Below are 24,180 nucleotides of genomic sequence, written 5' to 3'. Positions count from 1 at the left end.
CCTGCTTACAACAATTTCTGACTCTGTTCCTTGGCTATTTTAGGTGTTTCTCTACAATTTTTGCTTCATAACCCTAGCCTTTCTCAGCTTCTCTAACTTGACACTGCCTCTCCCCTACCACGGGTCCTCAGCTACACCAGTCTCTAGCTGAAATACTTTTATCCCCTCTCCAACCCTATCTGAACGCACTTCTCTCCTAGGGGTTCAAGTGTCACTTTCTCAGGGAAGCCTCAAGCACCACAGTCCACAAGAGGTTGCCTCCAGCTTTTATCTCTGCTTGTAAACATACATTATGTGTTATTTTCTAAGATTATCTGATAGGTCCCAAAGTCGATGACAGCAGTGCCATTAGCTGGTTTTGCTCACCACTGTTACCCCTGCATCTGGAACAAAGCAGCGCTCAACAGGTATTTGTTGAATAAAGGAATGAACGAGCAACCAAGCGAATAACTAGCAAACCAGAGGCCTTGATAGGCTAAGAATTATAATTATGCCTCCTGTATACACATTTGCTCCTTTGGCCGCTTTCACATTTCTTCACAGGACAGAGTTGTTTTGTTTGTTTGTTTGAAGATTTCTTTCTTTCCTTGAAAGGCACAACAACAGAAAGGGGTCGGGGGAACGGGGAAAAGGAGAGATACAGCGCTTCCACAGCTGGTTCACTCCCCAGTGGCAGCAACCCAGCCCCAAGTGAAGCCAGGAGACCAGAACGCAACCCGATCTCTGACGTCGCGGGCAGGGGCCCAAGCACTCGGGTCCATCTCTGCTGGCTTCCCAAGGCGCATTAGCAGGGAGCTGGCTGGGAAGCGGAAATGCCGGACTGGTGCTCGGATATGGGACGCCGGCGTTGTAAACAGCAGCCTAACCCGCGGTTTTAAATACACAGAGAAGGCTCCTGTTATTTGGAAAATACCCCACAGCCAAAAGCACACCAGGGCCACGCATAAAATATTTCATCAGCCAAGAAAAAGGCCGGACAGCCTTAACAGAAGCCTGTCGTCCGGCCAGGGGACTTCACAAGGCTTCCCGGCAGTGTCTTGGCTTCCTGCTGGAGCCAAGGAACTCATCACACTCGCGCCCCCACGGCCAGCCCCGGCACCAGGTGCAGGGAATCTGCAGGCTCCACACCCTGGACACGAGCGAGCTTCAGCGAGAAAGCGAAGCCCAGGAGCACAGGGACAGTAGGCGCACGCATTGGAAACGTCTGCCCCGACACCGCCTGGCCTAGCTCCCGCACACCTGCCGGGCGCCCCTCCCCCAGCGTTCCCCTCCCCAGGCCTCCAGGTGGGCAAGCCTGCGAGAGGCCGCGCTTACCCGTCGGGCGAGTACTCGAGGTTGAAGACGGCACCGTGCGTGCGAGTGCTGAGGTACACCGAGTCCGCCGGGTGGATGGAACCGTAGAGGTTCGTCATGGTGCGGAAATTGTCCCGCGCCGGGTCCACGAACAGCCCGCGGCCCAGGCTGCGCTCTCTCAGCCACCCGAACAGTCTGGCGCCGGGGCCGCCCAGGCCGGCGCAGAGGCCGTGCCAGCCCCGGCTCCCGGCCTTGCAGTCCGGCCCGGAGCGCCGGCGCGGAGAGGAGGGCGGTGACGGCTCTCCCTCGGCGGAGGCGGCTGAGGACTCCAGCGCTCCGGCCGGCCCGAGCTCGCCAGCGCGCGCCGCCGGGGACAGCAAGGGGGCGCCGGGCCGGCGGGGGCTCCGGGCGGGCGGCGGGGGCGAGCCTGAGTCAGCCCCGGGCTGCGGCGGCGCGGGCGGGGGAGGAGAGGGCGGCCCGCCGGCTGCCGCTTGCCTTCCGTGGGGCGTCAGCTCCTCCGCCTGGTCCCCTTCGGGGCTACGGGGCCCGAAGGGAAACATGACCAACGCCCCCCGTCCCCGGCTCCCGGCCGCAGTCCCGCCTGCCGACACCTCAGCGCTCCCTCTCCTGCCGCTACTTCCGGGTGCGGCGGCCTAATTCCGCCGACTAGGAAACCCGCCCCGCCCAGCCGCGCCCCGCCGCGCCCAGCCGGCTGCCGTGCGCCGGGGACCGGGAAAGCAGAGGCACCGCCGCGGCCCTGAGAACCGAAGCCGGGTTGCCAGCTGTACGTTGGAGCGGGCGACCGATGCTGAAAGGCGGTCTGTAGTTGCCAGAGCCTGGTGGCTGCATGCCTGGGGACGAGGAGGCCACCGGGCAGGCCAGAGGCTGGGCAGGATTACGGACTGGCGTCTCCTCTACTGGGGGCAGCGAGGGCGGGTGGGGAATAATCGCATTATGTGCAGGTCACCCAGGGTAAGCGGCGTGGCGCACAGCCTGCTCAGCCCGGGAGTCTAAGGACTCCGGTTAATAATTTTTGCACTGAAAAGCCCTGCGGGGGCCGGCGCTGTGCTGCAGCGGGTTAACACCCTGGCCTGAATCGCCGGCATCCCAAATGGGCGCCGGTTCTAATCCCGGCTGCTCCACTTCCGATCCAGCTCTCTGCTATGTCCTGGGAAAGCAGTAGAAGATGGCTCAAGCCCTTGGGCCCCTGCACCCGCGTGGGAGACCCGGAAGAAGCTCCTGGCTTCCGATCGCCGCAGCTCTGGCCATGGCGGCCAATTGGGGAGTGAACCATCAGAGGGGAGACCCCTTGCTCTCCCCCTCTGCCTCTCCTCTCTCTGTGTAACTCTTTCAAATAAAAATAAATAAATATATTTTTTTAAAAAAAGCCCTGCTCTGCACAATACCTAGAATAAGGGGGCTACTAAGGTCCTGAATGTCTACCCAGCTCTAAGACTGACAGAGCCTTCCTCTCTACAGGAGCACAATCCAGCCAAGAGTAACTGAGGGGAGCTGCAGACCTCAATCAGATCAACCCCTTAAGCAACAAAACCAGGGTCAGTCCTGCTTCCGGATCTGCCAGGCGGGCATGGAGGCCATGACGGAGGGAGGCTCTTTACGGTTGCTGCTGAGCGCAAACACACAAAGAAGAGTTGGTTGCTGCTGAGCGCAAACACACAAAGAAGAGTTAAGGGGAAGGGGTGGGGGCGGTTTCTTTGGGAAAGGAAGTAGGCCTCAGGAGAGCAGACAGAACAAGCAGCTGTCGTAGGCCTTGGTCAAGAGCCGTGTGGCACAGAAGGCTCACCTGCAGGCTGAGGTGGATCCGGAGGAACACCAGTAGGGCCTCCCGCCAGGAAAGTTAGTAGTTCACGCTCCCCCGGCCATGAGCTGACTGAGGAGGGGACACGAGGCAGGCGTCCGGAGTTGCACCAAGGAAAGCATTCTTGGGATGCCCTCCACCCACGTTGCTCCCACAGAGCACAGGGGTAGAGATCTGTTTTATGACCAACAAATAATGTCCCTTACGTGCCACAACTTCTGGTTGCAACAGACACTTAGTACAGGCCCTCTGTTTATTCTCCTCCCACACACCCCAGGCTATGGCCAAAATTGCATGTCCTGTAAAATCTTGACCATGATATTTACAAATGTCATTACCTTTTTAAATAAGTAAAATCAAGCTCAGTTTTAAAAGATTATATACTCCAAGGTATTGAAAGTACAGCTCGAACAGAAAAACACAAGCTCAAGATACTCAGATTTCAAAATCAGTGTGCTATAGCCCAAAGTTGATTAAGAACTGTTGACAGACAACTTGTAGAATCCAGAGAAACTAAGAGGGAACAAAAATATTTTTAGGTTTGCATGTAACTCTATCAGTTAAATAATGAGAATGATTCTTGAAAAGTTAATATGGCCACAAACTAAAGGCAATGATGGTTGTAATACATAGTTCATTTGGTAATGCCAATTTTTTTCTGAATATTCCTACTTAAGGTGTAAGTGCTAATGTATCCCAAATGATTTACTGAGACCCAAAATAAGAATTATATAGGACTAGAATTCTGTTGAAATTACAATGATTTTTACAACCTACCAGTAAAAAAAAAAAAATCACTTGAAGTTACCTGAGGAAACACTAAGACAGAACTAAACTTCACCTGTGCCTATTTACTCAGTGCCTTTAAAAGTTTTTAAATTTAACCACGTTAATAAGGAATTGATTTCAAATCACAGACTAGATAGGCTGATTTCAGTGTAACGTCATTTTTGAAAACTTTCAACTTCAGTTGCTTAAATCCAGCTGAATGTCACATTATCAGAAATACCTAAAGCTTTCTTTAAACTCCTTTGCCCCTGGTGGTCCTTTTAGATCACAATAAAAGTCAACAATTAGCAGTTTTTAAAAAATGTGTCCTCTATGCCTTAGTATCACATGTCCCTGGATATCCACAACATTTAGGATTCACCTTATCAAGCAGGCAAAGAACAACATTTATTCACTTCTCTATCCATTGACTTTTTTTTTTAATTACTTCCCAACTGCTGTCTTACAATGCAAAATGACTAAGATGTTAAACACTCGTCCCACTTTCATGCTTTGGGAGGAGCAAGCTCACTCTTGATGTCTTTAACATCACTGGTTCTGCCTATGAAATAGAATTCTTTGTTAGGAACAAGATTGACAAAATTAGCAAGGCGGTTGGACATGGCATAAAAAGCTGAAATTGCAGCTATGTCCCAGGCGTCTTCTTGACTGAAGCCATGCACTTCAAGTTTTTTGAAATGGTCATCTGTTATGTCATCTGCTTGGGAAATGGCAAGTGCAAACTCCAGCATCGCTTTTTCCCGAGCAGGGAGGTCAGACTTTCTCCAGTTCACAGAGACCTGCAAGAAGAAAACTTGGTCAGATGCAGAATCTCTGTCCATCGCAACATAGCCAATACAACATAAGGCCTCACAAAATTGCCAATAATGAGAACAGAGATCCAAGGTTAGCACAAAGGGGAAAACTCAACCCAAAATAAGCTTTCCAGAAGGCCAAGTATTTTGGATCAAGATCAATGGAAGGCAAACATAGAAGTGTGGCTCAGCACCATCTCTACCAAGAAGTCTTCGCTCATTGTGACTACAAAAACTTATTTTTTCTGTAAATATCCATGGCATCAGAAAATCCCAGATCTAATAACTTTCTGCTTCCAATTTATCAAAACAAGACACAATATGCAAAATAGCTGACATCAGGAGTTACTTTGTGCTAGGAATGTGCTCAGTGCTTCACATCCATTCTCTCACTTAATTCTTATAAGCCTAGGCAGTAGTGTTTTTATTACCATCCCCATTTTATTGACAAAGAAGCAGAAGCTCAAAGAGGTGGAGTGACTCCCCCAAGATCATACAGCTAGAGTAAGGCAGATCTGATTCCAGGTATACCAGAATCCAAAGACGACACTGACGATCATTACCCTTGCTGAAGCAAGAGCATGGAAATCACTAAAAACCTAAAAAGCCAATGGCCACTAGGGAGGCAGTACCTGGGAAACTGATCCTGGCTAACAAACAAGGTCAGATTAGTAGGCAAGAGGCACTCAGCAGGGCAAAGATGATAATCTTGAAGTTCTCTTGAGGTTGGCAACAGAGGTGCCTAGGGAACAGGCTGCAGGGTCTCCACTCAAGTCAAGGGAAGAGGTTGGAAAGTAGGGACACTGATGAACCCTAACCTCGAGCGTAATGAAGACAACAGAGGTTTCTGTTCCCTGGCTCTTAGGATCAGGGATTTCACTTAGGAATAAGAGGAATTTCGTAAGCTTGGTGACAAACCCACATCTGCTAGGTCTTTACCCTCAGTCCATTTCTCTAGAAATAATTAGTATGTCCTCTGACACCCAATGGACCTGATTTTGGATAAAGCCAATTAGACTAGGTTGCTGATTAAGGGGACTGCCAGTGCTGGTGGGAACGAGTGAATAAGGCAGTTCTGGAACAAATGGCAGGCAGGCCCAGGCCTAGGGCCAGCAGCAAGAAAAAAAATCCAACAGGCTGATCTGGACTCATTAGGAGATGAAACAAATTCCCTCTGGAAGTTGCAGACAGTGTAATGTAGCAGAAAGAGTACAGCTTTGCAAATGGACTATGCCACATTCTCATCAAATCCCCCATTCGAAAGTAAGTCTCTGAACCTCAAATGTAAAATTCAGGTTCAAGTATAAATGTCCCCCCACCTTGGAGGAGAAATTGTGTGCATTCCAGAGGATATATGCCAAGTTTCCAGTACCATGTCTGGCACAGGCTGGGGCTCCTACTTTGAAACATCATATCACACACACACACATACACACACACACACACACACAGAGGCCAGTGAATTCTGTGACAAAGAATGGAAGGTGAACTCATGCAGGTGGCAGAGCTAGAGGCCTTGTTCATTGCCCTTTCTTTATGTACACAGAGGCCCTGAAACTGTCACAGGGGAGGCAGGCACTAACCTGGTCAGAGAGCACTGGGTTCTTCGAGTAGACCCTGTACCGGGCACTATGGGCAGCCACATTGTATGGGCACCTGTTGGCTAGGCTGGTCACCACAATGATGAGTTCCTTGTCAGCTCTGCTGAGTTGGCCTGGGGAGGAAGTAGAGAGCAGACTTGTCCACAAGCTCAGAGCAGTAGCTCAGAACAACCTAGACAGGCTCAGCCATGTTTTAGCAATGGAGTTGTCCACCCATCCAGTTTCTTGCTATCAACTATTATATTTTCTTCACAGTATTTAATATTCTCTGAAGTTACCTTGTTCTTTTATTTTACTTAGTTTTTCACTGTCTGTTCTCTCCTCTCAATAGTATATTTGAGGGGCAAGCATTGTGGCATAGCAGGTAAAGCATGGCCTGCAATGTCAGTATCCCGTATGGGCACCAGTTCATGTCCTGGTAGCTCCACTTCTAATCCAGCTCCCTATTAATGGACTGAGAAAAGCAGAGGATGATGGTCCAAGTGCTTGGGCCCCCACCACTCATATGGGAGACCTGAGAGAAGTTCCTAGCTCCTGGTTTCAGCCTGGCCAGCCCTGGCGATTGCAGTTACCTGGGGAGTGAAACAGTGGATGGAAGACCTCTCTCTGTGTGTCTCTCTTTCCCTCTCTACAATTCTGAATTTAAAATAAATAAGATTTTTAAAAAAGTATATTTGAAAGTCCATTTTTCTGACTCCTAAGAGAAGTACTTGGCATATAATAGTCACTCAGAAAATATGTGGAATGAACTACTCAATTCATATAAAATTTTTTGAGGACCATCAGGTGTTGGGATAACAGTTAAAATGAGGAAGTGGGGGCTGGTGTTGTGGCGCTGGCATCCTATATGGGCACCAGTTTGTGTCCCAGCTGCTCCTCTTCTGACCCAGCTCTCTGCTCATAGCCTGGGAGGGCAGTAGAAGACGGCCCAAATGCTTGCGCCCCTGCACCTGTGGAGGAGACCGGACAGAAGCTCCTGGCTCCTGGCTTTGGATTCGCTCAGCTCCAGCTGTTGCAGCCATTTAGGGAGTGAACACGTGGATGGAAGACCTCTCTCTCTGCCTCTGCCTCTATCTGTAACTCTACCTCTCAAATAAAATCATTTTTTAAAATGAGGAAGAAAAAGAAGAACGGTTTCCTAACCTCAGGGGACCTACTTCTTGGGGGAAAGGAGAGCCAGAGACGGAGGGAGGGAACTACTTGGTACCTGGCACAGTTCTGGGAACTTCATGCTATCTCATTGAATCTTCACACCAGCTTTGCACAGTGGGATTAGTAACACCGTATTACCAGTAGGAAACTAAGGCTCTGATATATTTAAGTATTTTGCTGAAGTTCACTTGGATTATTTATGGCAGAACTCTGATGTGAACAAAGTACCAATCTTTTCTTACTGGACTAGAAAGACTGGACAGATAAGATGCTAACATAAGGCAGACAGCATTCTGCATGCCACTGGAAAAGAGCAGATGAAGGAGGTGGTAGGAGATCAGAGGAGAAAGAATTTCTTATCAGTAAAGGCAAATGAGATGGACTTCCAAGGATAGATCAGATTCACAAGGCACAGATAGGAGAAAAGGCAATCGAGGGATACAGAAAAACATAAACAAAGTTAGAAGATAATCATGAGACCTGAATGCTGTGGTTAAACAGCCCACTTGACTCAGGATATAAAGAGGGCTGTGGGAGATCAGGCCAGTAAGGCAGACTGCTGTGAGGCCAGGAAGAAACACTAACAGACCGCTGGCCTTCTCCTACTCCCCATTCTCACTTTTCTTTAGTAATAGAATCCCTTAATTTTAGCCAGGCACCTGCCACACGGCTTCCCTCACAGCTAGAGGTGACAGTAAAACAAAGTTCTGGCCAATGGGACATAAATGGAAGCAGATGTTATGATCTTAAAGGTGTGCCCAGCAGTGCCCCACCCTCCCCCTGTCTCTCTTATGGTAGGCAATGATGAGCCTCCATGAGTTTGTAAGCGAGCACAATTCCAAACAGTAAACAATAAGTCACACATTAGCCCTCTGCAGCTCACATGGGGACTAGTAGAGCGAAGAGAGAGGCAACAAATAAATAAATAAATCTTGTTTAAACCACTTTATCTTAGGCTCTGGGAAGTAGTAATCTGAATCATAAATGATAAATCCATGATTGCCAGGTTGAAGACCAGTGAGATGTATGCAAGGGTGGTAGGGAACCATGGATGGCTTTTAAACCTGAAGAAAGATGAGCCAGAGTTCTTAACTAACGTATTTTAGTTCTGTACTTAAAACCATAAAAGTTGCATTAGGACCTCAGACTCAGAATTCAGAGGAGCTGAGCTTCTCTCTATGCCCACAGCAGTCAGGGACTACATGGGAAGGAATGCTACTAGGTGATCTCATCCAGGAACCACCTAGCCTTATTTCTTCATTTACCTGTTTCTTTGTTGCAGATGACATTATAATAAGCAAAGAAGGCTCTGAATTCCAATGGCCGGTAAGACAACACTTTAAATATATTTGGTAAAAATCCTGTCTGCAAGGAAAAAAAAAAAAAGACAGGGTCATACAAAATGGAAACTAAGAACAGAATGGGCAACAATTATTGTCTGCCGAATGCCAGATGAAATCTTAGGAAGGTAATGGTCTCCTCCACATGCCCTTACCTGTTAGGATGTTATTTTTAAAGGTGTATATGGCATCTTTTTGGTAAGTCATCTTAAGAAATTAGAGTGAATGCTAAAACAAAACCAAGTGACACTTGGAATTTAGGTTCTACTGCTTAGGTCCCACCTTTTCACAGAAGGGCTGGTAGTACTCATTTCTTCTAAAATTAAATTTGTAATAAGCCTTGATATCAGTACTGTTTAAAATTCTTTCATACATCTCTACAACCCTGCAAGGCAGATACGGTAAGTACTATCCTTCCCACTTTAGATAACTGAGACCCAGAGCGGTTGAGTGATTTGCTCAAGGCCATACCAAATACCAAAAGTAAAGTGCAGCTGTGGGATTTTGATACTGAGTTTTCAGAATAGTCTCTCTCTCTCTTTTTAAGATTTTATCTATTTATTTGAGAGGCAGAGTTACAGACAGCAAGAGGGAGACATGTCTTCCTTCTGTTGGTTCACTCTCCAAATGACCGCAATGGCCAGAGCTGTGCCAATCCAAGGCCAGAAGCCAGGTACTTCTTCCTGGTCTCCCATGCGGGTACAGGGGCCCAAGCACTTGAACCATCTTCTACTGCTTTTCCAGGCCATAGCAGAGAGCTAGACTGGAAGAGGGGCAGCTGGGACTAGAACCAGCGCCCATATGGGATGCTGGTGCCACAGGCAGAGGATTAACCTATTGTACCATGGAGCTGACCCCTAGAATAATTTCTAATGGGATGCTGTGGCAGACAACTGTTGGGCTGCTATTCAACAACCATATTTTTTTTCCCTCTTCTCTTGACAACAGAACTTGGATGTTGTTCAGATACGAGATTTCCATGAGTTTCAGAGAAGGCTAAGTCCTTCCTCAATGCTAGTAAGAGAATCCCTATCGGTCTAAACCAAACCATTCACGGTGATTTCATTCCACTTCTCAATGGCTGGCTGAAGAACGGGCATGTGACACCATTCTGCCTAATGAGAAATGAGAAGTCAGCTGGAAGCCTTCTTCCCTCTCCAAAAAGCACAAGCATGCCCTCCTCTCCTCGCACAGGAGTTGTGCTGTGATGGTCATCTAATAACCATGAGGGGATTATCTGAGCACAGTCACCATACTGAGAAGACAAAGCCCAAGATGAAGAGACACTGATCCTTGATGACATCACTGAGCCACTGAATCAAACAATTCAGGGGTCGCCTACCTCTGGACTTACTGCTAATAAGTGAGATATTGAATTGTCTTTATTGTTATGCTGGCTGAATTGAACTTGCTGTACAACTTGTAGCTGAAAGCATCCTAACTGATAATAAATGCTAAAGCCTCTAGAAGACATACCATAGGGGTCGGCGCTGTGACACAGCAGGTTAAAGCCCTGGCCTGAAGCGTCAGCATCCCATATGGGCACTGGTTCTAGTCTCGGCTGCTCCACTTCCCATCCAGCTCTCTGCTGTGGCCTGGGAAAGCAGTAGAAGATGGCGCAAGTCCTTGGGCCCCTGCACCCACGTGGGAGACCCAGAGGAAGCTCCTGGCTCCTGGCTTTGGATCGGCACAGGTCTGGCCGTTGCAGCCATCTGGGGAGTGAACCAGCAGATGAAAGGCATCTCTCTCTGCTCTACCTCTCCTTGTAACTCTTTCAAATAAAATAAAATAAAATAATCTTTAAAAAAAAGAATACATAGCATAAAGAAACATTAACATTGCTAGGGTAGAGTCTGGGGAAGGAAGGGAGAAGGGGTAAGGTGTGGATAGGGAAGATGGTGCTGAGAGAGGGTGAGGGCTCCAAACTCTTCCCATCACCGCAGCCAGGTTTTTAAACACTTTTATACGAGGGTATTTCAACAAGTTCATGGGAAAATGGAATTAAAGGTAAGGAATTTAAAACAGAATTAAACTTTTTGAAGAACCCTTGTATAATGAATTTCTATGCAGTACTTTCTTTGAAAAAAGAAAAAAATCCACTGAGGCCAGCATTGTGCTAGCTGCCACCTAAATCCCATATCGGAGCACTGGTTTGCATCCCAGCTGTTCTGCCTCTGATACAGCTCACTGCTAGAGTGCCTGGGAAAGCAGAGGAGGATGGTCCAAGGTGCCTGGACCCCTGTCACCCATGTAGAAGACCCGGACTGAGTTTCTGGCTCCTGGCTTTGGTCTGGCCTGGCCTGCCTTCGCCTAGCCTAGCCGTTGTGGCCACATGGGGAGTGAGCCAGTACATGGAAGATCTCTTTCTCTCCCTCTCCATCATGCTGCTTTTTAAATAAAATAAAATCAATATTTTTTAAAACGATAAAATTCTTTTTTAAAAAAATTTATTTGTTTAAAAGAGTTACAGAGAAAGGGGGAGAGACAGAGGGAGAAGGAGATATCTTCCATCTGCTGATTCACACCCCAGATGGCTACAATGGCTGGGGCTGCGCCAGGCCAGAGCCAGGGGCTTCTTCCCGGGGCGCAAGGACCATCTTCCACTGCTTTTCCCAGGCCATTAGCAAGGAGCTGGATTGGAAGTAGAACAGCCAGGACTCGAACTGGCACCCATAAGGCTGTGGCTTTACCTGCTATTTCACAATGCCAGCCCCAAAACCTACAAAATTCTATAACCAACTTTGAAAAATAAAAATTTAGAATAAATGTCTATGTTTAAGGAAGAGTCTTAGACTTTGTCAGCAAAGATCACTGGCTTTACAAACTACCATCAGAAAATAATTCAGGAATGTACATGAAACCATATATATGAACACAGAAAGTATGTTAAAAAACAAACACACACACACAAACTTTGATTCAAGTCCTAAATGTCAAGGATTTAGATTGCTAAAATAAATTGCAGTAGCTCTATTATACAATGTTCTATCATGCAGCAACTAAAAAGAATGTTTGACCTAGAAACATGTTCATGAAAACATGATTTCATTAAAAAAATTTACAACAAAAGAAAACACATCAAAATGCCATTAGTAGGTCAACTTTAAAAGGCAGAATCAGATTTATATGGTTTTTTAAATTTTCTTATTTAGTTTCACTAATTTTTCAACCTATAATTTCTAAAACTAATACATTTCACAGAAAAGAGTAAGGTAGCTTTCACTTGCTTAAGCAGTTAGCACATATTCTGCATGGTTGTATCTCTACACCACACTCTACAGAGAGCACACCTCAGTCACAGGTTAGCAGAAAACTGAGTGACAAAGAAGATAAGAAGCCAAGAGGCTTTGCCTAAGCAAGAGGGTTTGGAAAAGTATGCAATCGGGATACCTGGAGAGCCCAAAGGAAGGTTCATCCGCCCTGGGGAGCCCGGACAGCCTGCAGCAACAAAGGCTTGTGCTGGCGGGATCCCACACCACACGAGTCTCACCTTCCTTTCGATCTCCTCCATGAGCTCTAAAATATCAAAAGGCAAGTCCTTCTTGTAGGGAATGGGGTAACGGCTGATGGGTTTGGACTTCTCATCCTGCTGAGTCTCATGAAGGCGCAAGTTCAGGGTCACCACAGGCAATGTTTTCCACAATCTATTTGTAACAATGTGAAGAGACTGAAAAGAAACAAGGACAGATTTGGATGGGTTACTGAAGGAATGGCTTGGAAAATCACTCTGCACATTTTTTGTTTGTTTTAAGATTTATTTACTTGAAAGTCAGAGCTACAGAGGGACAGAGACAGAGATTTATCTTCCATCCAAAAGTTCACTCCCCAGGGCTGAGCCAGGGGGAAGCCAGGAGCCAGGAGTTTCATCTGGGTCTCCCACATGGGTGCAGGAGCCCAAACACTAGGACCATCCTCTGCTGCCTTTCCCATGCCACCAGCAGGGAGCTGGATCAGAAGCAAAGCAGCTGGGACACAAACCGGCACACACGGAAGACCAGTGTCACAGGCAGTGGCTTTACCACCATACCACAATCCTGGCCACAACAGCCAGAGCTGTGGCCACCTGAAGCCAAGAGCCAGGAGCTTCTTCCAGGTCTCCCACGCAGGTGCAGGGGCCCAAGGACTTGGGCCATCTTCTACTGCTTTCCCAGGCCATAACAGAGAGCTGGATCAGAAGTGGAGCAGCTGGGACTCGAACCAGCAGCCAAATGGGATGCTGGCACTGCAGGTGGCAGCTTTACCTATGCCACACCGCTAACCCCAGTAATAGCTTTCTAAGTGAAGAGTGGAAAACAAAAACATGGATGAGCAGCTCCTTTATGCCTTTTACCACACACAGTTATAAGAGGGCTGCAAGAAAAATCAAAATCATGGTTTTCCAGAAAACTCAGTCTGGTCAAGATGTCCCAGGCTGTGAAAGATGGTGTGATAATGCAGGGCTCAGTGGAAGCCCAACTGTCTCAATGGAATCCTGGCTGTGTGCTCTAAGGCAGGTTATTTCTCTTACTTCACTTCCTTTATCTGCACTGTCGAAAATAATACTAAAACCACAGAGCTCTATGAGGATTTGCTAACACAGGGGCTGGCGTTGAGTTGTGAGTGAAGCACCAATTTGAGTCCTGCATGCTTCCTTTCCCTTCCAGCTCCCTGCTAATGTGCCTGAGAAAGCAGCAGGAGATGGCCCAAGGACTTGGGCCCTGCCATTCCCGTGGCAATTCCTGGCTCCTGGCTTCAGCCTGGCCCAGCTCTGGCTGTTGCAGCAATCTGGGGAGTGAACCAGCAGATGGAAGATGTTTCTCTCTGTCTCTGTCATTCTGCCTTTCAAATACTAAATAAACAAATACTTATTTAAAAATAATATAAAACTTTTTAAACTCATATAATGCCTAGTATGTGCCTAATAATTCAAATCATATGTTATGTTGGTACTGTTATCCCTATTTTAAAGATAAAAGAAAAGACACCGAAAAGTCACAGAGCCTTCAAGAAGCAGAGCAAATCCAGGCAGTCATGCTGATAACCATGTGTTATGCTGTACATACAAGCTCACTGCTAAGGACTGCAACTCAATACTTTTTGATTTAATTGATTAATTATAGAGACAAAAAGAGTTCCCATCGGCTACCCGAATGCCTGCAGTGCCTGGCTGGCACTTGAGCCATCACTGCTGCTTCCCAGGGTCTGCAACTAGTAGGAAGCTGGAGTCAGGTGCAGAGTCTGGCATCGTACCCACACACTTTGATACAGGACACATGCATCTTAACTGTTGTCTTAGTGGCTAGACCAAATGCCTGCTCAACAGTACTTCTTAAAAACTTCTAAACCTGGGGCCAGTGTTGTGGCATAGCGGGTAAAGCTGTCGCCTGCGATTCTGGCATCCCATATGGGTGCCAGTTATATCCCAGCTGCTCGGCTTCTGATCCAGCTCCCTGCTCAAGGCCTGGGAAAGCAGTGGAAGATGGCCCAAGACCTTGGGCCCTTGCACCCACATGGGAGACCCAGAAGAAGTTCCTAGCTCCTGGCTTTGGCCTGGTCCAGCACTGCCTGTTGTGGCCATCTGGTGAGTAAAGCAGTAACTCTGACTTTCAAAATAAATAATTAAAAAATAAATAAGTAAATCTTTTTTTTTATTTAAATTTTTTTTTATTTGACAGGTAGAGATATGGAGAGAGAGAGAGAAAGAGAGAAAGGTCCTCCCTCCGTTGGTTTACTCCCCATATGGCGGCCACGGCCAGCACTGCACCAATCCAAAGCCAGGAGCCAGGTGCCCCCTCCTGGTCTCCCATGCAGGTGCAGGGGCCCAAGCACTTGGGCCATCCTCCACTGCCCTCCCGGGCCACAGCAGAGAGCTGGACCCGGCGCCCACATGGGGTGCTGGTACCAGCCCCAGATCTTTTTTTTTTTTTTTTTTTTTTTTACAGGCAGAGTTAGACAGAGAGAGAGACAGAGAGAAAGGTCTTCCTTCCATTGGTTCATCCCCCAAATGGCCACTGCAGCCAGTGTGCTGTGCCGATCCGAAGCCAGGAGCCAGGTGCTTCCTCCTGGTCTCCCATGTGGGTGCAGGGCCCAAGCACTTGGGCCATCCTCCACTGCCTTCCCGGAAGAGCTGGACTGGAAGAGGAGCAACCGGGACAGAATCTGGCACCCCGACCGGGACTAGAACCTGGGGTGCCGGTGCCACAGGTGGAGGATTAGCCTAGTGAGCCGCGGTGCCAGCCCCCAGATCTTTTTTTTAAGATAACTTCTAAATCTAAGCCAATCTATAAGTCTCAGGCCTGGTCCCTGCTTTCTCCTAAACCCTTCTTAACATTTGTTTTTAACGATTTACTTTATTTATTTGAAAGACAGTGTTACAGAGCGAAGTAGAGCCAAACAGAGAGAAAGATAGACAGAGAGAGGTCTTCAATCTGCTGATTCACTCCCCAAATGACCACAACGGCCAGAGCTGCACCGATCCGAAGCCAGCAGCCAGGAGTTTCTTTCGGGTCTCCCACGTGGGTGCAGGGGCCCAAGGACTTGGGCCATCTTCTACTGCTTTCCCAGGCCATAGCAGAGAGGTGGATGAGGAAGTGGAGCAGCTGGGACTCTAACTGGCGCCCATATGGGGTGCTGGCGCTGTAGGCCATGGCTTTAACCCACTGCACCACAGCACTGGCCCCCTTCTTAACATTTTAATGCTAAATCTATGATTGACTGTACTACCATTAAAAAGAACAACTTTGATCTGTTGAGTAAATACTTCACCAGGTAAATTGGTAGGAGCTTTGCAGGCACTGTCTCTAAAACTGAAATTATCTCCCTCCACTGGGGACAACCACATCTCAGCTACTTTGAGGGAATGCAAGCTCAATATTGTCATAACTTCATATTTTTCAAGAGAAGTGAATGTGGCAGTTCAAAATGAGGTCTGCTGTCAGCCCAATGATGCAGCAAAAAAAAAAAAAAAAACCAGGACATGGGAAAATGATATATCTTGGGGCCGGCACCGTGGCGCAGTGGGTTAAAGCCCTGGCCTAAAGCGCCGGCATGCCATGTGGGTGTTCGAGTCCTGGCTGTTCCTCTTCCAATCCAGCTCTCTGCTATGGTCTGGGAAAGCAGTAGAAGATGGCCCAAGTGCTTGGGCCCCTGTACCCACGTGGGAGACCTGGAAGAACTTCTTGGCTCCTCATTGGCTCAGATCTGTCCATTATAGCCATCTGGGGAGTGAACCAGCAGATGGAAGACCTTTGTCTCTCCCTCTCTCTATAACTCTGCCTCTCAAATAAATAAATAAATCTTAAAAAAAAACAAACTGGGGGACAAATGAACAAAAAACCTTGCAAGTTGCTAGGTTACAACTGTTTTAAAACTAAGTCAACTAATAAAAACACTTAAGGTATGAACATAAGCACAGTGCCTGCCATTTTTTTAAAAAAACATTTATTTATTTATTTATTTGAAAGGCAGAGTTAAAGAAGAGAGGAGAGAGAAAGAGATATCTTCCAACCATCCACTGGTTCATTCCCCAGATGGCCACAACAGCCAGGGCTGGGCCAGGCCAAAGTCAGGAGTCAGGAGCTTTTTCCAGGTATGCCATGTGGGTGCAGGGGCCGAAGTACTTGGGCCATCCTCTGCTGTTTTCTCAGGCATATTAGCAGAGAGCTTGATTGGAAGTGGAGCAGCCAGATCTTTAACCAGCACCTGTATGGGATGCCAGCATCACAGGCAGTGGCTTTACTGGCTACACCAGAGCACCAGCCCTAGTACCTGCCATTATTATGTGAGTATATAAATGGCCATTATTATTGGTGAAATATAACTTTTTAAAAAGAGGTTTATGTATTTGAAAGGCAGAATTACATAGAGAAACAGAGACACAGAGAGATTTTTCATCTGCTGGTTCACTCCCCAAGTGACCACAACAGCCAGGGCTGTGCTAAGCCAAAGCCAAGAGCCAGAAGCCAGGAAGCAGGAACTCCATCTAGGTCTCCCATGAGGGTGGCAAACTGGTTTAACAGATGCATTCACAGGGAGGTGGACTGGAAGTGAGGCAGCCAGGACTCAAACTGGCACTCTCATGGGATTCTGGCTGTGCAGGTGTTGGCTTACCCACTTTGTCACAATGCTGGTCCCATATAGTTTAAAACTTTTTGTTAACAAAAAAGAAAAAAACAGATACTTTATGATCATAAAATATAGACTGAATTTTGCTACCCATCCTTATAGTCCAGCACAATCCATAAAGGAAAAAATTAGTAATTGAATATCATCAAAATTTTAAACATGCTTCAAAAGACATCATTAGGAAAATGAAAAGCCACAGAAAGGGAGAAAATACTTGCAAAACAAATGTCTAATAAAGGACTTGTCTAGAATAAAGATTGTAACTCAGTAAGACAAACAACTTATGGCCAGCATTGTGGCACAGTGGGTTAAGCCACCACTTGCAATGCATCCCATATAGGCGGAATTGATCTCTCGGCTAATGCGCCTGAGAAGGCAGAGGAAGAGAGTGAGAATATTTGGGCCCTTGCCACCCACATGAGACACTTGGATGGAATTTGGGGCTCCTGGCTTTGGCCAGCTAATGGGGCCATCTGGGGAGTAAAAACTAGCAGACGGATCACTCTGAGTCACACATTTTCTCCATAGCTCTGCCTTTCAAATAAATAAATAAATCTCTTTTTTAAAAAGAGGCAGAGACAGAGAGAGATCTTCCCTCTGCTGATTCACTCCCAGATGGCTGCAACGGCTGGAGCCAGGATGATCCGAAGCCAGGAACCAGGAGTTTCTTCCGGGTCTCCCGTGTGGAGGTAGGGAACCAAGCACTTGGGCCATCTTCCACTGCTTTCCAAGGCCATAGCAGAGAGCTGGACCATAAGTGGAGCAGCTGGGTCTTGAACCGGCACCCATATGGGATGCCAGCACTGCAGGTGGCAGCTTTACCCATTATGCCACAGTGCCGGCCCCAATAAATTTTTTTTCTAAAGACAAGGAACCCATTTAAAAAATGGGCAAAAGATAGGAAGAAGATATTTCATTAAAGAAGATATACAAAATTTTTTGCCACACTTGTTTCATCTATTCCTCTACTTTTCCTGTAGAAACAATTCTTTTACTGTAGTAGAATATACATAACATGAAATTTGCCATTTTAAACATTTTTGGTATATGTTTGAATAGCATTAAATACTTTGTTGGATAATAATCACCAACACCTCCAGAACTTCCTTGATGTTCCCAAGCTGAAATTCTACACCCATTAAGCTCTCTTCCCGGTCCCTAAGGAGTACTATTCAACTTTCTGTTTCTAATGCGGACATTTCCTATACATGCACTAAAACAATATGCGGCCTTATTTTTTTTATGTGGCTTCTTTCATAGAGCATGCTCTCTAGGTTTATTTATGTATCAGTACTTAGTTCCTTTGTGGCCTGAATAACATTGCTTTGGAAGACACATCGTATTTTGTTTATTCATCAGTTTATGAACATACACTGTTTGCACTTTTGAGTCATTATAAGTAATTCTACTCTAAACATTTCTGTGCAAGATTTTGTACAAAGAGAAGCTTTCAATTTTTCTGTCTGATATGGGATGCACACATCCCAAGCAGCAGCTTAACCCACTGCACCACAAGACGCACCCCTCTTGGGAATACTCTAGAAATGGAATTACCAGTTTGAGGAACTGTGAAACTGTTTTTTCAAAGTCACTGCCTTATTTTACACTCCTACCAATAAGATGAATATTCCAATTTTTCTACATCCATGCTAACACTTGTTATTTTGTCTTTGATGACAGCCACCCTAGTGCAGATAAAATGGTATCTCATGTTCTTATTTTGCATTTCCCTGCTAACGGTATTGAGCATCTCTTCATGTGCTTACTCACAATTTATGTATTTTCTTTGAAGAAACGTCTACTTAGATCCTTTGCCTACTTTTACACTGGGTGATTTTTTTAAGATTTATTTATTTATCTGAAAGGCAGAATTACAGAGAGGCAGAGGCAGAGGGAAAGAAAGGAAGAGGTCCTCCATCCGCTGGTTCACTCCCCAGATGGCTGCAACGGCCAGAGCTGCACGATCCGAAGCCAGGAGCTAGGAGCCTCCTCCAGGTCTCCCATATCGGTGCAGGGGCCCAAGGATTTGGCCTCTTCCACTGCTTTCTCAGGCCATAACAGAGAGCCAGAACAGAACTGGAGCAGCCAGGACTCGAACCACCGCCCATATGGGATGCCGGCACTGCAGGTTTCAGCCCCGTCTGCTACATCACAACGCAGGTTCCTGGGTGATCTTTTTATCACTGAGTTATAAGAGCTCCTTATCCATTCCAGATATATGTCCTTTATCAAATGTATGATTTTTCAAGTATTTTCTCCCATTCTTTGGGTTGTCTATTCTAATTTTGATGAAGTTTAATGTTTATATATTTTTCCCTTGGATGCTGGTGTATTTGGTGGTGTCATATTGAAGAAACCACTGCCATATCTAATATCATCACGATTTATCTGTTTTCTTCCAAGAGGTTTTTTTTTTTTTTTTTTCCTTTAAGGCTTATTTATTTATTTTCAAAGTTAGAGTTACAGAGAGAGAGGGATCTTCCATCTGCTGGTTCACTCTCCATATGGCCACAACAGCCAGGGCTGGACCAGGCCAAAACCAGGAGCCAGCAGCTTCTTCCAGGTCTCCCACATAAGTGGTGGGGCCCAAGCACTTGGACCATCTGCTACTGCTTTTCTCAGGCAGTTAGGAGGGAGCTGGATTGGAAGTTAAGCAGCTGAGACTTGAACCAAGACGGGATGCTGGCATCTCAGGCAGCAGCTTTACCCACTACTCCACATGGCTGGCCCCTCAAACAGCTTTGTAAGATAGCATTGACATTTAAGTCTTTGACCCATTTAAAGACATTATATGTATTTTTTTTTACATGTGGATATCCAATTTTCCCAATGGAATTGTCTTGGCACCTTGTCAAAAAATCAGTTAATTATTAAGTGTGGGGTCTTATTTCTGTGTGTGTTTTACATTTTTTTTATTTGAAATGCAGCCAATGATGGCTCTCTCTCCAAATGTCCACAATAGCCAGAGTTGGGCGAGGCCAAAGCCAACAGCGCAGATCTCAGTCTGAGTCTCCCTCGTGGGTGGCAACCACTGAAGTACTCAGGTCACCACCTGCTACCCCCTAGGGCACTATGTTATGCTGGTACCCTTCTATCCGGGTTACTGCAGGCTTGGAGCAAGCTTTGAAATCAAAGATGTGAGTCCTCCAGCTTTGTTCATGACTGTTGTGGCTCTTCTGGGTCCTTTGAATGTCTGCAACAAAGCTGGTTGGATTCTGAGAGGGTTTGGGTTAAATCAATCTGTAAATTTGGAGAATATTGCTACCCTAACAATATTAAATATCCTGATTATCCTGATCCATAAACACAACAGAGTGCTGTTCCAATTACTCAGATCTTCTTTAATAACTTTTAATTTCTTTCAATACTTTGCAGCACTTATGTTAAATTTTTCCCAAGTGTTTTATTCTATGTGATGCTTCTTTAAATGGAATTATTTTTAAAATTTCATTTTTTGTTGTTCATTTCATAAATAGAATTGATTTTTTATATATATTGTTCTTGAATCCTGAAATTTTCCTGAATTTGTTAGTTCTAATGGTTTTCTTCGGATTTTCTATATATCAGAAATCACCTGCAAATAGACACTTCACTTCTTCCATTCCTACCTTGATACCTTTTATTACTTTACTTTTTTTTTTTTTTTTTTTTTTTTTTGCCAAATTGCTCTGGTAGAACCTCCAGTACAATGCTGAACACAAGTGGTGAGAGCAGACTTCCCTGTTTTAGTCCTGATCTTAGAGGGAAAGGTTTAGGTCTTTCACGATTCAGTATGTTAGCTGCAGGTTTTTCATAGATGCCCTTCATCAGGAAGGGAAGTTCCCCTCTACTATTACTTTTTATTGTGACATGGATAGACTTTGTCAGTGCTTTTTTCTATATCTACAGAGATGGTGTCTTCTTTTTTAAAAGATTTATTTATTTATTTGAAAAGTCAGAGTTACACAGAGAGAGAAGGAGAGAGAGAGGTCTTCCATCCACTGGTTCACTCCCCAAACAGCCACAATGGCTGGAGCTGGGACAGTCCAAAGCCAGGAGCCAGGAGCTTCCTCTGTGTCTTCCACGTGGGTGCAGGGGCCCAAAGACCTAGGCCATCTTCTACTGCCTTCCCAGGCCATGGCAGAGAGCTGGATTGGAAGTAGAGCAGCCAGGACTTGAACCAGAGTTCATATGGGATGCTGGCACTGCAGGCGGCAGCTTTACCCACTAATCCACAGCGCCGGCTCCAGAGATGGTATCTTCTTTAAATGTTTGGTATTCTTTACCACTGAAGCCTTCTTAGCCTGGGCAGACGTACCTTAGGATCTTACAGCCTCATGAGATTTTATGCCAATGATCAATGTTTTGCTCTGAGCTCCAAATTTACCCTTTGCTGCTTATCTGAGAAAATGGACTTGAGTCTGTGAATTTTTTTTTCCTTTGATATCTATCATAACAATAAGCTTTACAGGTAGAAGGCCCGGGAGAGTCATTGCAGAAGTGCGTTTTACTTCCTGGTGCCAGCATGCTCACTGGCACACTCCTACAACAGAAGTTCCTCCAGCATCTGTATACGCTTTAGAAACACCTAGCGGGGACAGCTCTGTGGCACAATGGGTTAAAGCTGCGGCCTGCAGTGCTGGCGTCCCATAGTTCCAGCACCCTGGTTTGAGTCCTGGCTGCTCCACTTCCAATCCAGGTCCTTATTAATGTGCCTGGGAAAGCAGTAGAAGATGGCCCAAGTCCTTGGGCCCCTGCACCCACGTGGGAGACCCACAAGAGGCTCCTGGTTCCTGGCTTTGGCTTGGCCCAGCCCTGGCCTTTGCAGCCATTTGCGGAGTGAACCAGCAGATGGTAGATCTCTCTCTGTCATTCCCTTTCTGTAACTACTTCTCAAATAAATAATAAAAATCATTTTTAAAAAAAGTATATAGGGGCCGGCACTGTGGTGCAGTTGTTTAACGCCCTAGCCTGAAGCGCCGGCATCCCATATGGGCGCCGGTTCAAGACCCAGCTGCTCCACTTACGATCCAGCTCTCTACTATGGCCTGGGGAAGCAGCAGAAGATGGCCAAATCCTTGGGCTCCTGCACCCGCGTGGGAGACCTGGAGGAAGCTCCTGGCTCCTGGCTTCAGATCGACGCAGATCCAGCCGTTGCGGCCATCTGGAGAGTGAACCAGCACATGGAAGATCTCTCTCTCTCTCTCTCTCTCTCTGCCTCTTCTCTCTCTGTGTAACTCTTTCAAATAAATAAATAAATCTTTAAAAAAAAAAAAAAAAGCATATGGGGGCCCGCCCTGTGGCTGTGGCAGGTAAAGCTGCCACCTGCAGTGCTGGCATCCCATAAGGATGCTGGTTCGAGACCCAGCTGTTCCACTTCCCATCCAGCTCTCTGCTGTGGCCTGGGAAAGCAGTGGAAAATAGCCCAAGTCCTTGGGACCCTGCAACCGCATGGGAGACTTAGATGAAGCTCCTGGCTCCTGGCTTCGGATCGGCGCAGATCCGGCCGTTGGGGCCTATTGGGGAGTGAAACATTGGATGGAAGACCTCTCTCTCTCTGCCTCTCCTTCTCTCTCTGTGTAATTTACTTTCAAATAAATAAATTTTTTAAAAAAAGGATATGAATAGCAGATATTGCAGAGATAAAGGCCAGAGGTACTGGAAGGCAGAGCTGCCATGGCTGCATGGCTCAGAACCGGCAAACCCTCAATGGAGAAGAGCCTAATTCACCCAGGCCCATTTTCCCAGAAATTCCCACGTGCGCGTCCCAGGATGAATGGCACACACAGCCCGCCGCGAAGGGCCTCCTCTGCATTGCCAACGTGCCGTCCCTTTTACAACCAGAAAAGGCAGCAGGAGAGGCTCAAAACAAAGACCTCGGGAATCTTCGGCGTAGTGGTTGACACCCACATCCCACAGAGGAGTGCCTGGGTTCGAGTCTCGCCCCGGGCTCCTGAGGCCAGCACCTTGGGGGACAACACTAAAGGCTCACAGAGTTAGGGCTCTGAGCCACGTGGGAGACCCGGATTGGGTTCCGGGATCCTGGCTTGGGCCATGCCGTATCAGCCGCGAAGGGCATTTGGGGAGGGAACCAAAGGGCAGGTTCTCTGTCTCTTGAATAAACAAACAACAAACTTAGAATGGACCTCACGGGACTCCAGGCCCGGGCCGGGCTGCTTGAAGCCGAGAGCCGGGCCTGGAATCCCACTCTGCACACGCGCCTGGGTTCTCAGGATCCCACCGGGTAGTGGGCGACCTGCACTGCCTGCTGCCCAGATCGCGCGAGCCCTCACTCACCGGCCTCAACACTCCGAGGCAGCGAAGCACCGCCATGGCGTCGCGGGCCGGCGGCTTTCCTGCGCGCCCCGCCCCTGGGCGTGTCTGGTGGGCGGGGCCCGGGAGCGACGACGACCCGCCCCCGCGCTTCCGGTCTCCTGGCGTTTGGGGCTGTCTTAAGTGGTCTTGGCTTTAGAGACGGCTACTGCCGCGTGCTGCTCCCGGAGGAAAGTGGATTCCGTAGGACTTCGCGCTAGGTCTTAACCGAGTTTCTTCCTGAGACCCCACCACTGATGTGGGGAGCCTGAGGGACAGCTCAGGGAACATTATCCGGCCTTCCCCTCTGCCTGACCTAAACAGGAGGTCGTTGAACACTCTTCAGCCTTGGCCTTGGGTCGGCCGTGATTGAAGTGGACTTGGTCACTGAATATTTACTGGTTCCAGGCCCTCTGGAGTTGGGTTGGAATGGAGAGAAACCCCCAAGTCTTTGCCAGGGAAATTAATCAAAAACACTTCTTTCAACAATCTCAGGGCACAACAACAGAAGTTATACTTGTATTTCAGCTGCTCTCTTAGCGCACTCAGGAAAAATGGCGCACTAACGTCTTGTCAGATTTGAACAGTCAGAGATGGTCTGATTAAACATGCAAAAACTTGGGCCGGCGCCGCAGCTCACTAGGCTAATCCTCCGCCTAGCGGCGCCGGCACACCAGGTTCTAGTCCCGGTTGGGGCGCCGGATTCTGTCCCGGTTGCCCCTCTTCCAGGCCAGCTCTCTGCTGTGGCCTGGGAGTGCAGTGGAGGATGGCCCAGGTGCTTGGGCCCTGCACCCCATGGGAGACCAGGAAAAGCACCTGGCTCCTGGCTCCTGCCATCGGATCAGCGCGGTGTGCCGGCCACAGCGTGCCGTCCGCGGCGGCCATTGGAGGGTGAACCAACGGAAAAGGAAGACCTTTCTCTCTGTCTCTCTCTCTCACTGTCCACTCTGCCTGTCAAAAAATAAAAAAAAGAAAAAATTAAAAAAATAAATAAATAA

The 24,180-nt window shown here is 47.2% G+C and overlaps 2 protein-coding genes and 1 long non-coding RNA gene across 4 annotated transcripts in view; 1 reads left to right on the top strand and 2 right to left on the bottom strand.

Moving 5' to 3' along the window:
- DCAF10 (DDB1 and CUL4 associated factor 10) overlaps positions 1 to 1,853 on the bottom strand; it is a 54,154-nt gene extending 52,301 nt beyond the window's left edge. For both annotated transcript variants that reach the window (XM_008263653.3, XM_051843869.2), the window contains exon 1: positions 1,315 to 1,853. In XM_008263653.3, coding sequence (XP_008261875.2) covers positions 1,315 to 1,853 — 539 coding nt within the window. The remainder of the gene's footprint in view (positions 1 to 1,314) is intronic.
- An 88-nt stretch (positions 1,854 to 1,941) lies between these two features.
- On the top strand, positions 1,942 to 2,680 carry LOC138844763 (uncharacterized). The gene is made up of 2 exons (XR_011381103.1): positions 1,942 to 2,077; positions 2,448 to 2,680. It is a non-coding gene; the product is annotated as an uncharacterized lncRNA (long non-coding RNA).
- A 1,586-nt stretch (positions 2,681 to 4,266) lies between these two features.
- Positions 4,267 to 23,288, bottom strand: LOC100350375 (uncharacterized). The gene is made up of 5 exons (XM_008263708.4): positions 23,168 to 23,288; positions 12,279 to 12,455; positions 8,714 to 8,813; positions 6,279 to 6,409; positions 4,267 to 4,680 (listed from the first exon to the last, which is right to left on the bottom strand). Exons 1-5 carry the CDS (start codon positions 23,201 to 23,203, stop codon positions 4,387 to 4,389), a joined length of 738 nt encoding a protein of 245 aa, XP_008261930.2. The 5' UTR covers positions 23,204 to 23,288; the 3' UTR covers positions 4,267 to 4,386.
- Between the last annotated feature and the right edge of the window lie 892 nt (positions 23,289 to 24,180).

The sequence above is a fragment of the Oryctolagus cuniculus genome, chromosome 1 (assembly GCF_964237555.1).
Source record: "Oryctolagus cuniculus chromosome 1, mOryCun1.1, whole genome shotgun sequence".
Taxonomy (NCBI): Eukaryota; Metazoa; Chordata; class Mammalia; order Lagomorpha; family Leporidae; genus Oryctolagus; species Oryctolagus cuniculus.
Note: the sequence above shows the minus strand (reverse complement) of the source record. Positions and strands in the feature narration are given on the sequence as shown.

Coding starts and splice junctions, on each gene's coding strand:
- LOC100350375 (XM_008263708.4), bottom strand. CDS start 23,203: ATGGCGGTGCTTCGCTGCCTCGGAGTGTTGAGGCCG. Junction 8,814..12,278: donor TGGAGGAGATCGAAAGGAAG/GTGAGACTCGTG, acceptor TTTTCCTTGCAG/ACAGGATTTTTACCAAATAT. Junction 6,410..8,713: donor CATCTGCAACAAAGAAACAG/GTAAATGAAGAA, acceptor CTTCCTCCCCAG/GCCAACTCAGCAGAGCTGAC.